Here is a 13,077-nt window from a genome sequence, read left to right on the forward strand (position 1 = left end):
TGAATCAAATAAAGTCAATAGCATATATACATATTTATTTATTTTTTTTTTAATTTTTATTTATTTAAATTAGAAAAGCAGCTTCAAAAACGTGCCATAAGCCACATTTTTGCAAATGTGATTAGCTGCATCAATCTGTTGTGCATTTGTTTATTTCATTGGCCAGAATAAGAATTTACTATGGTATTTGAAGTGAAAAATGCTCAAGCACTACACAAGTCTAGCACTTAGGAGTGTTTAGATGCATTGGGCATTTTTCCTGCCCAAAAGCTCCTCTTCTGAATACCATTTTGGTACATTTAGATTTCTGCCCCTAAACGTCCCTGCCTCTAAAATCCTCTAAACACCTATGTGGGAATGGACACATAGGCTAACAGACGGGCATTTAGGGGCAGAAAATACACGGCAAACTCCTGTAAAACAGACATTTGACAGCTATAGTGTGAATGAAGCCTTTCTCTACAGGACAATGTTATCCATTTGTACAGAATAGAGGGAATCAAGAAAATACTGCATTATGGTCACTAGATGTTGCTGGTGATCATAGGAATCATGTTGGCTGCATACAATATCATGTTCCTCCTCAAAGGAAACAGCCTGGTTGATGAACCCCTTCATGACAGCAGTATGCATGTAAGCAGCAACTGGGAAGGTGGGCCTTATCGCTCAGCCGCCACAGCGAGGATTTCAGCTACTGATAGTGATGTCACCAGAAATTTAAATCTCTTTTTCTTCAGTGGAATAAATGATTGTTATTAAAAAAATAAAGGGTTTGGATTGAGCATAGAGAAAGGGAGAATTGGGAGCATTACAAGGTTGGCCCTAAACTTCAGTGTTTAAGGTTAATACATAGAACGTAAGTCAGCATACCTGGGAGGAAGACTTCATTTAAAACTACACATCTTGAACAGCAAGGTCTGTGTTCCAGTTTTGTACAGAATATTTTTTTTTTTATCTATCAAGTTCTTTGACATAAGTAGCTTGCTTTTTATTTCTTTAGTTTTTTTTTCATAGAAACTTGCAAATTATTTTTTTATACGCACATGAACTTACAATGGTTTATCATACAACCGTCTAAATATTTTTAAACAATTAATCAAGTCATCACCTGTGAGACTATATATACTGTATGTAAGGTATAGCTTTTCAGAATGTACATTTCATACTAGAAACCTTTAGTAGGAATTTTGGGCAGCACCACACAATGAACCCATATTCAAGTACACAGTATAATAGTAATATACTGTACATAAAACTAATATATCTTTTATATAACAATATAAAAGTAATATAACTTTTTCTAAAACTTTACATAATAAACATAAAATGTCATATGTTATAGAAAATAACGGGTATTCTTTAAATAATAGGCATATTTAGGTTTATTTACAAGAAGTATACAAAGGTTTTCATTTAAAGTGAGCAATCAAAGCCAGATAGACATTTTCTTCCATGTTCTGGCTGAGATTTATAGTGTACGGGAGTAGTAGACTCAGAAACAAGTCAAATACAGCATGATTTTACAAACATGGCTTATATATTTAAGAAATTTGTGAGATGCATTTGAAATGCATTTACCATGGGTTCTCATTACATTTTTGTTGACTTGTGATAGAGGAATATAAAAATGCATGACAAAAGCAGCAATAAAAGTGAACAGTGCTCCATACAATCCAGTGCAACATTCATATAACACATTCCAGATCCTTCAAAAATCTTGGACAAACACTTGTGAAAAGCAAAACAAAATACCTCATGTGTACTAACAATGAAAGTGTATCAAAACAAAAACCCCTTCATGTATTGCAGTTTACCAGTCCTTACATGTGATGACTGCATTCGTTTTCTTTTTTTCAAGCTAGAAACATTTTCAACAGGCCAAAAAAATACCTGTTACCATGTCCCTGCCACTTCCTGTGAAATGAAATCCTTCTTGTGTAAATGACTTATCCCATCAATTACTATGTAACAGAGAATTACAAAGGCAGATATGTTTAAAGTCCAACCTGTGTGACAACCACAGCTTTTTCCATAGATACAATGCAGAAATGAGTATAGCCATGAAGCAATAAAAAGTGTGTTACTCACAGAATCAACAACTGAAAGTAAAGGAAAAAAGACCAACTCCAATAAAAAATTATATGTTACAGTGGAGCAGTACCCCACAAGGAACGCAACTTTCCGACATCATGTTCTGGTGTGAACCAGCCCTAAAGGAAGTAAATGTGTCTTCACAAATTAGTTTACAAACTTTAAGACTTTAGATTAATAGAAATAGGTTAGAAATAATGGAAATATAATGTACAGTAGTGATGAGTATATGATTTTATATTTTAAGCATAGATATACCTTAAAAAGAAAAATAAATAGGTCACCTGATCAAAGGATTGGTAAGCTGCAATATATTCAATTTATATTTTTTGGGTTTAAATATACTTTAATGTGTCAACAAACATAAGGTCAGCTTTTCCCAATAAAACCGATAATAACGGATTGGACAATGAGAATTCTTCCATAAGCATCCATAAGCATTTACCTTCACCACAAACATAAGAGTGCGGTTTAAACACAGTCCAAAAACAGAATTAGGCCCCTTTCACATGCAGTAGCCTCTGTTTGAATCAACAGGGAATCTATTCACTGATCCCTTGCTGATCAGAACAAAGCACACGATGACAGGTCTGTGTCCGCTCAGTTTATGCAGAACAGACATGACATGACATGCTCTATGGGTGGTTGGGTGTAAATGGACTCCGCTGTCTGTTTACACCTGACTGCCGTCTGGTCTGATCCGATCTGTCTAGATGGAAGACGAATCCCTTTTCGTTTTTGTTTTTTTTAGCAGACCGGATCAGATTGGAGGTAGGCAAGAGTAAACTAATACAAGTCTGTTTGCACCCACTGGTCCATAAGGGTGAATAAAGGGTCTGATCAGGTCCACCTGAAAAACTGACAGGCAAACTTGATTGGACCCTTCACGTGAAACGTGCCTGAAGCATAAACAAGCATGCTCATGTTACAAGTATTGGATGTTTATACATTGAGCTGACAACCCTGGTTCATTCACATGAGCAATTATAAGCTGACATTAGATATATGATGATAGACACATACTGCACATGACTCCTCTACAACATATTGTATATAATATGCCTTGGCTGTATATAGTGAAGCTGGGTTTCTCCATATATGTGCCACAATGGAACAAAAAGCAAGAATTTCCAGTATAGCCAAGCAACAGACTACTGCAACTCCCTCCTGACTACTGCAACTCCCTCCTGACTACTGCAACTCCCTCCTCACTGGCCTACCCAAGTGCAGGCTCTCCCCGCTCCAGACCATCCTGAACTCAGCTGCCAGACTCATCCACCTCACCACCCGCTCCACCTCTGCCACCCCCCTCTGCCTCTCCCTCCACTGGCTCCCGATTGCCCAACGCATCAAATTTAAACTCCTAACCCTGACCTACAAAGCCGTTCACAACACTGCCCCTGACTACCTCACCAACCTGATCACCAAGTACCACCCTACCCGTACCCTTCGCTCCTCACAGGACCTCCTTCTATCCTGCTCCCTGGTCTCCTCCTCCCATGCACGACTGCAGGACTTCTCCAGGTCCTCCCCCATCCTCTGGAACTCACTGCCCCAATCCATCAGACTGTCGCCTTCCCTATTCACATTCAGGCGCTCCCTCAAAACCCATCTCTTCAGGGAAGCCTACCCCACCCTCACCTAACGGCCATCCTCCCTCATTCCTCCCACCACTTCATCCCCCTCAGCCACTTCCTACTGTACCACTACCCCCTCCCTCCTAGATTGTAAGCTCGTAAGAGTAGGGCCCTCTTACCCCTCGTACGTTGTTTGTTGTTGTTGTACTGTGCCATGTATTGTCCCCCCTATTGTACAGCGCTGAGCAAACCCTTTGGCGCTATATAAACTCGTAGTAATAATAATAATAATAATAACAGTGCCTGAGTCTTTCTATGAATATTATATATACCTTCTTACCAAGTATACATGACAGAAACTCTTATCTATAGATGTCCACAAATAGAAGGATTTGGTCTTTTTAGGAGTAAAGGATCAGCACCTCAGGCAATTCTATCTTCACTCAACATGGATATCCACTGTTCACTGCACGGCAGGTGATGTCCCCACTGCAGTCTATAAGGCATCGGTATGTAGATTTGGGTCATCTCGCATCATCTACAGTTTATAAGCAGGGATGGATGAAATATCAGACAGTTGCTTCTAACATACAGTGATTGAAGTCTTGGGATTCTGGTCATCCAAGATATGGGGCTACTATCTTTTATACAGCATATAGGGAAAACTTGCAAAATAGTTCTAAACCATAGGTACTGTGGAACAATCAGCAAAGGTATGGCCACCTTAGGGATGCTTTATACATCTCTCACATCAGAGTTTAGTGATTCCACCAAACACTATACTGGTAACACCATTAATTCATATTTAATCGGCTTAATAGACAACTTTAATGAAAATAAATATAAAACTGAAGATCATGGAATGTGTGGCAGTGTACATAGTAGTGCAGGCTTTGCAGGACATAAGTATTTGCACTCTGGAAACATGTAATTTATGTTTAGAACAGCCTTTCTCAACCCAGAATCTGTGGAACCCTAGAGTTGTTCCTGAGGATGCTAGAGATTCCTTGAACAATGGTAAATTGATCGCCTACCTACACTGACCAGTAACCAACAATGCAATAGGGCACTTCTACACTGGCCACCAATGTGGTCAGATTATTACTACTGTATAAAACGTTGTACAGAGCAGGATGTAAAAACATTATCTGATCCAGGTGTCAAATACGCTAGGTATGCAATATATTTTATTCTTCTGTTTACAAATTAAAAAATTTAATAAACATGTTAATGTACCACAAACTTTACATAAAATTGTTCTTAGCAAGGGTTTCTAAGATAATAAAAAGTTTTCCACCGAGAAGAAAAGGTTGAGAAAGGCTGATTTATAACATAGGGTGGTATCTATGAATTTGGTTTGACATATTAGTGTCAACAGTGTAAACTGTGCCTGTTTACTAAGTAGAAAAGTGAAATTATAAAGAAAGGGTTGGTAAGTTCCTTGTTAGGACTTGTGTAGATGGGTAAATGCAGCATGCTTTTGGGTACATTCAGTTTGCATTTGATATCAATTTATCATTATCCACTGATCCTTCTGAGCTCCTTCAGACATGTTCCCGAGAGAGAATGACCTCCCTTCAACTTTTGACTAACTTGCGTCTGACCTTCCTTTTGACCTGCTTCTGACCTACATCTAAAACTGCATCAAGATGCTTCATGACGCTTCTGCATTTCTATTGACTTGTATGGGGGAAAACCAGTTCTCATGCAAACAAATGAACAAACATGATTAGTAGTGATGCCAAGAAAAACATATTTTTCTATTCATTAGTTAATAATAATACAGAGACATGCTTATGATGCTGATTGTATGGGGTGTTTCAATAACCCACAAATAGTGAAAGTATGGCTCTCCAAGCTGTGCGTAGCATGACAAACCCTATAAGACTACAACTGACTATACAGATTATTGTGTCAGGTTGCTTTGGTCAAGTCCCCCCCACTTAGTCAGTAGCAGACATGAACCAGTATCTTGCCCTACCTGTGATTCTTGCTTACCATTGGTGTTTTATTTCCACACAATGACCTTTCTGGGGAGGATGTCCAATAACCTATATAAACTATGTTAGTCATTAGAAGCATCTCTGAGTAAGTGGCGTATATTGAAGCTCCCTGTTAACTTACTGGTGGGTAGGTGCAGCACTACGTTCATCTTTGTTGGCCGGCAAGCAGGTCTTATTTAAAATTCTCTTTTAACATTCTTAATGTATTTTAACAGATGTAAAACAAAAATTCCCGTTCGTTTCTATGTCTACTTCTCCAGAGAAAACATATTTCTCTATGAAGGACTTAAAGATGATAGGTGCTCGTGATTATATTAACAGTGGTGAGCCAGTATTTCACCAAATTGGACTATTTTAACCTTGTTCAGCAGGATAAAATTGCATAAAGTACAATAATACATTTGTCCATGGTTATAAAACAATGAAGTGCATTTTATTTACAATGAAGGAACTGCTGAACTGTTGACTGAGATGTATCTTGTAGACACACAATGGAGTGCAACAAAAACAAGGTATAGATGTCAACAGGCCATAGATGAAGCTAGGGTTGCCTTCCAACCAGCATATTATCAGCCTGGTTGGTAAAAATGGGACCTGAGGACAACACTAATATTAGGATAGTGACATTAAAAAAGAAGGCTACAAAGGTGGTAGCCTTTGCTAAAGCAGCAGGTACATAAAGCTGGGCAGTCTTTAACACCATTTTGGCTTATATCTTGTGAGTTTGGCACCAGATACAAAAATGACAGCATTCAGTAAGTACAGTGCCAGGCCAAATGATAAGCCTTTACATAGCAAATCCACAGCAAAATGGTCAATATAATTTTGCTATGTAACACTATTACTAATCACTGCTAGGCCTGCATAAGACTGATGCAAGTTTTGTTTTGGCTCTGAAACTTGTCATGATAGAAGAGAGTCTGGCTTCAGTCCAAACCCATGTTCAGACTGAGCCCAGGAGGATGCTGTCAGTGCCAGCCAAATCAGCTACAACAAAGGGGTGGGGACACTTGTAACATCATTGACCTAATATGACCACGTGGTTATATTAGGTCAATGCCATTGACCTAATCTTTGATCTAATATGACCACATGGCCCTATTAACTCAATGTTATTGGCCTAAAATGGTCATTTGGACATATTAGGCTACTGATGTTATAAGCATCCCCACCTCTTTGTTTACAGAATGCCCTGGCCGCAGCTGATTGGACTGGCGCTGACAGCTTCTGCCATGTACAGACCAAACCCAAGCTCATCCCAGTGTTGCAAGTGGTGGGCAGCCAGAGTGAAAAGGCTGACTATAGGGAATAATGGTCAGCCAAATACAGAATTCACTCCTGTATGTCACCCAGCAGACTCCCACCCCATTGAATGGAATACAGAGCTGATGGAAACACTTCCAAGTGATAGCCCTTGGCAAGCCAAGCAGTGTAAAATGGTATGTGCAACAGAAAAGTACTGGATCGCGTTTGATATTTTGCTATGCAAGTTTATCTATTTCAGCATGGTATGTGACCTAAAACTGCACTTATCCTTTAAGTTTAAAGCGTCTTCTTGTCTGACATATCTGCACCGGCCATACACGTGAATGTTCTTTAGTCTTTTATAAACAGCTCTTTGGATCTCTCATCATAGCAGTCTTTGAATGTATAACTTGAGTAATTAGCAGAAGCAAAGTTGTATTTCCTCTTCGGATATCTTCAATTTAGGACACCTTGTTCCTCATACTTAGTTGTAAGACCCTCATGTAAGGGGTGCATGCCCTCTGATAAGGTGCCTTTCCATCAACGTCTATGCCATTTTCTCTGCAACCATTAATCCTATTAAAAACAAATAGACTGTCAGATCCCTATTAGTAGACATTGATTACCCACAAACCTTGGTGAATCCTCCTCTTACATAGTTCATCGGACTTAGATTTTCTAGGCCATAATTGGTCCGTCTTGTGCATTCCTGTATTTTACAAAGCCAAATGAGGTTTCCTTTGCTGAACAAAAATAAAATAAATAAACATAAACCTCTAGCAGGCTGAAGGTCAAAATGGACTTAGACCTTATGTAACTATATTTCCATATTCAATGTTTTTGCTACTAGTAGTATGAAACTATAAATATATTTTTTATCTTAGCTTATTTAAATGATTAAATTATTTATATTATAAATTGTAAAAAATGTTAACTCCTAAAATCACTATTACAATGATCATAATAAAAAATACCAAGACTGTATGTAAATATTAAATATGTGCTACTCATACTTTTTTTTATTAACCCCCTGTATAGTGTATGCACAAATTCAGGACTTGGGAATCCATCTACTCCCCCTATATATATATGCATTTTAGCAGAGCCCAGCCTCCATACAGACTATGTCCACAGCTTTTTCATTATCTGCCACCAGCTGACAACATCCCCTAAATACTGTATTACGAGGATCACCACCCCTTAGAAGGACAGGCAGCAAAGCACAAGGAGAGCGTTATGTTACTTGGAAGCTGAAAAACAGATAAAGTATGATGAAGTTAACCTGCGAAAGTACCTCCCGGAACAGAAAAGGTTTTATAGCTAAAAAGGCAATGAAACAATGAAGTTACATGCAACTATGAACTCTACTAGCAGCCATGCCAGCCTTTTTGGAGAAATGAGAAAATGGAAATGTTCATACACTTATTCTAATACGTAAACCAAATACAAGGGAAAAATAAAAATATAAGCACAGATTTCTTTCAAAGTAGAGGAAAATACAGTATATTTGTATTCTTCAAAGCATATCAGTCACAAAATGGTCAATTCAATAAAAACTGCATAAGCAGAGGTATTTATAAATTAAACAGCGCAAAAACAAAACATAAATGTCCCATGTTCATTAGTGCATATCTTTATCAAAAATCTTCAAGAAAAACACCACCGGACCACTTGTGATGAAGACTGAAGTTTCCAAATAATTTTAAGATCAAATAAAACTTCCACCGCTCGGCGTGCGTTCCACTCACCGGAAGTGACATCAGAAGTATGGCGTATGAACCGGAAATGCGGCAACGCGTTTTGCCCCTCCCATCGGGTGTTCTCAAGACCTCTCGCGTTGCCGCATTTCCGGTTCATACACCATACGTCTGACGTCACTTCCGGTGAGTGGAACGCACACCGAGCGGTGCGTTCCAGCAGCCATTTTGTGGGATTTATGCTGGTTCTCTGCTGTTCCTCTGTTCCATCTGGCTACATTGGTGTGAGAATCCTGGAATATGTGGCTGTGAGCTGGTTCTTATCATCAGGCTGGTATTGGCTTAATAAATGTGCCCTTTACAAGCTGATAAAATGTGAGTGGCTTGGATTTTGTCTTTTGTTTCAACATTGATCTGGCAATATTACACTATATAAGTTTTTTCTTTGGTGATACGGTGGAGCAAATTAGGAAGCTACGGTGAGGACCTGAAAGAAGATCTTAACCTGGTGGGGCAGGCTACCATAGAGCTGATGAAAAGAGGGTTTAGGATTCCCCAAAATCCTTAAAGGCTTTTCATTCACCAATATCTGGTGAGTGCATCTGATGTTGGTGTGCACGGGTGACAGGTGGAAGTTTGATTTGATCTTAAAATTATTTGGAAACCTCAGTCTTCATCACAAGTGGTCCGGTGGTGTTTTTCTTGCAGATTTTTGATAAAGATATGCACTAATGAACATGGGACATTTATGTTTTGTGATTTAATAATATTTGTATGCAGGTCTATTTTGCGCTGTTTAATTTATAAATATCACTATTTGTGTTTTCACATTTTTGCACAGCAGCAATTTAGAAGATTGATTTACTTATTTTGCATTGGCGCAGGAATATTTTCTTTCTTATAAGCAGAGGTAACCTTATGTGAAACCAAAAGTCAAACAGATCAGTAGATCTAGAGCAATAGGATGCTGAACTTTTATACAGTTATTAATGTTTCTTATACAAATCATTCTTTTCCCCGCTCCCTCTTGCCTCTCATGCCTTCCTGGATAGTCAGTGAGGTGCTCATTACAGCCTAGTGGGTAAGTGGTTAGCACTTCTGTCTGGCAGCTCTAGGGTTGTTGGTTTGAATCCCAACCACAGCACTAGCTGCCTGGATTTTGCCTGTGTATGCATGAGATGTATGAATGTGAGTTAGGGACCTTAGATAATAAGCTCCTTGAGGGCAGGGAGTGATGTGAATGTACAATGTGAATGTAAAGCGCTGAGTAAATTGACTGTGCTATATAACTAATAATAATACAGTCAAGCAGGAGGACCATTATCCTGGGTGGACATCATATGATGTCCTCCTGCTTGCTTACCAGAGGGGGCGGGGCCATGCAGTGGCACGATCTGCGGGACACAGATCACTGTACTGGGCCAGCCCAGGTACCATGTGATTGCTGTGACCAGTCACATGTCAGTTGCACACAATGGCTTTCATTTATAGCCATTCATTGTATACTATTGTGATCTCTGTGACTGGTTACAGTGATCACATGGTACAGGGCCAATCACAGCAGACTTGTATCATGTGTATCATTTATGAAGAAAGATTTTTTGATTTGCAAAATTTTATAAGACTCCATGCACACTGGGCGGTTTAATAACGCTGGTAACATTAGCTGTGTAAAGTCACGTTAAAAACATGAGTTTTTCAACAGTTTGTAGCGTTTTTGTATTAACGATTTGCCGCGTATTTTCGCATTTGTAGTTTTAGCTGTTTTTTTTTCACCCAAGAAAAGTCCAAAAATGCTGTTTTGGCGCAATTCACTGCGTTTTTCCACGTTTTTCAGCTTTAGAGCTTTTTTTCAGATAAAAAACTCCTCTAGACACCCACTAGTTCTGGGTTTTTTTTCCAGCCAAAAAACGCCCCTGCCAAAAAACATTAATTACAGTGTATGTGTGCATGGACACACAGGATAACATGCTGGGGAGTTTACTGGCTGTAGAAAAAAACTTCAAAAGCCAAAAATAGCCGCTGTAAAAATGTCGAGTGTGCATGAGGACTAAAAGAAACTTTAAAAACATTTAGCTTATTCACTAAATTCATTTAGTGAATAAGCACCTGTTATACTGCATCAGATTTATACTAGAATGCACTGAATAAATATGAATTCCACTGAGGTGCCACTATCAATGTTTTTCTTTTACCATCTGTTTTCATTTTTTAACCTTTTCTTTTTTTTTTAGATAATTTGTATAGCTTCATGTAAAAAGTCATATCAATAATAAACATAATTAAGAGTTATTATATAGGAAACTTTGTACATAAGGGCAGCTATATTTTCTATTACATTTCCACAATACGCTACAGTTGAGCTTTACTGCTCATTCTCACAGTGTGTGATGTCTAACTCATTTAAAACAGTTCACTCCATAAGTGGTCAATTTCTTATCTCAACAGCCAAAAGGAAGAAAGCAAATAACTGCACTGAACCACTGAGAGCGTCCTCTAGTGGTTGTTCTATATATTTAGTGAATAACAAAAATATAGAACAAGCTTGTAATTATGTAAAAGTCACATAAAAATTAAGGTAAAAACCTAGCAATAAAAACATAACGTGCGCTTACTGAAAACACATTATATTCTCCTGTTACATCAAATATACAGGATTCTGCATCTGGAAACTACAGACACATTTTTTTTTACTTATTAAAAAAAAACTTACTCTGTGCTTGGACTTGCTGGCGCATTCATGGGTACACTGCACAGGAAGAATAATTAACAATCAGATTTTCGTTTTTCTATTTGATTGTGTTATTGATATTCAAAATAGCCATAGAATAAAAACACAATAAACCACCTAATCACATACTTTGTCCAATGCTAACCATTGCCAATAAGAAACAATATATTGTTTTGTATTCTACAGTCACTGTGTTATTGTTAATACAATGAAGATGGATTTTGGACTGTTACATATTTGCACTGTGTTGCTTTTGCCAGACAGGAAAGGTACAGTACATAATAGATAAAAGAGTGTAGAGGAAAAAAAATAGGCGCAATAGTCATGTCATCCTCTCCACCTCATCCAACCAGGGAATGCTTTGCATTCATTCATAAAATGTGAAGCATTCTCCAAAAGGCGCCCATGCTAATCGGCCAACCGTCTGTGTTCAGAATGCAGCAGGCCAGCCACTTGGCATGGGACCCAAAGTAAGTGGAGATTGCTGAAGCAGAGATGTATAACTTCAGTGGTTTCCAGCTTCTAGGGACATCTGCCAGGCATAATATAAAGTATTTATGCTGTATATGTAATTATAGTATAGTCCAAGCTGGACCAATGTAACTGTAGAACTACCCCCTTAGGGGTTGCTGATGAATTGGGTCCTCCTATAGTCCTGCACAGCTAGGTAATCTGCATTCACCACACAAGTTTGCGTTTAGAGTCAGAAATCAACTCCTTGAGCTTTTGTTTTGTTGTTTTATTGAGGGGATTTTGAACTGGGATAGGGTAAGGGGGGTATAGCATGCCCAAGGGAACAGACAACTGAGAACAATCGTCTTGGAACTATTCACAATCTTCTCTTCTGCAACACTGTATTTGTTAGAGAGCTAGCCAGTGTGTCCTTGATGTACCACCCCAGACCTTAGATGAACCTCTTCTATTCACCCAGCAATCTGGTGATTTTTCTGAGCAGGGGATGGGGATCTGGCTCCTGTTCCTTTAAATGGGTGAACAGTCGCTAATAAGGGGCTAATCTGGTTTCCCTCCAGAGTGCTCATTCACCTATCTGCCCAGGGGGTGCAGATGTACTTGCTCACATCCTCTCCTGTACTGCTTGCGGGTTGGCTGTTGCTACCAGGCCTATCAGCTGGGCTGCTCCTTCCCTGCCATACAGGTGTTCCTTGCTCAGGGAGCCAGTGAGCTCCAAGCTTTCCTGCTTTCCAGCTCCAGGCTCGCAGGCAGGCCCCATCCCACTAGGCCTCCTGGCAGCCTCCTTCCTCAGCCTCACATCTTCCTCCAACACTCTACACCTCTCCCTCCACACTCCTGCTACTGAGCAGGTTCCAACATTTTTAAGGGAGTCCCAGCCCATTGCCAAGCCTTCTTTTCGGAATTGGCTGAGGTCCCTCCAGTGTGCAGCCAGCCACTCCTCAGATCTACCCTCTGCCTCCAAAGCCCTCCTCTAAAAGCCTTGGAGTAGGGGAAATTCTAGAGGGGCTTACCTGCAGAGCCTCTCAGCCCTGACCACAAATTGATCATCTGGCTATTACACCTGAGCTGCTAACCAACTCCTGTCAAACCACTAGGATCTATCTCTCTAGCTAAACTAGGAGGGTGCTACATAACTGTGTATACATTCTTCACACCTGGAATTCTAACTTAATGCCCAATTAAAGGCAAATAAAAAGATATGCAGTCAGATAAACAGCCTCCATTTTCATAGTATTTTATCAATTTTCATTTTACAGCTG

The 13,077-nt window shown here is 39.2% G+C and overlaps 1 protein-coding gene across 2 annotated transcripts in view; it reads right to left on the bottom strand.

The window, feature by feature from the left end:
* Window positions 1-1,364: 1,364 nt before the first annotated feature.
* The window catches only part of MYZAP (myocardial zonula adherens protein), a 134,400-nt gene continuing 122,687 nt past the window's right edge, over window positions 1,365-13,077 (bottom strand). The window contains exons 15-17 of one of the 2 annotated variants that reach the window (XM_089667743.1): window positions 11,327-11,362; window positions 7,572-7,659; window positions 1,365-7,492 (exon numbers count right to left, since the gene is read on the bottom strand). In XM_089667743.1, coding sequence (XP_089523869.1) covers window positions 7,487-7,492; window positions 7,572-7,659; window positions 11,327-11,362 — 130 coding nt within the window. In that variant the 3' untranslated portion in view covers window positions 1,365-7,486. The remainder of the gene's footprint in view (window positions 7,493-7,571; window positions 7,660-11,326; window positions 11,363-13,077) is intronic. The other variant, XM_089667736.1, reaches the window with a different exon arrangement.

This window comes from Staurois parvus, unplaced genomic scaffold (assembly GCF_062004578.1).
Source record: "Staurois parvus isolate SC_StPar_1 unplaced genomic scaffold, SC_StPar_1.0 ptg000054l, whole genome shotgun sequence".
NCBI lineage: Eukaryota > Metazoa > Chordata > Amphibia > Anura > Ranidae > Staurois > Staurois parvus.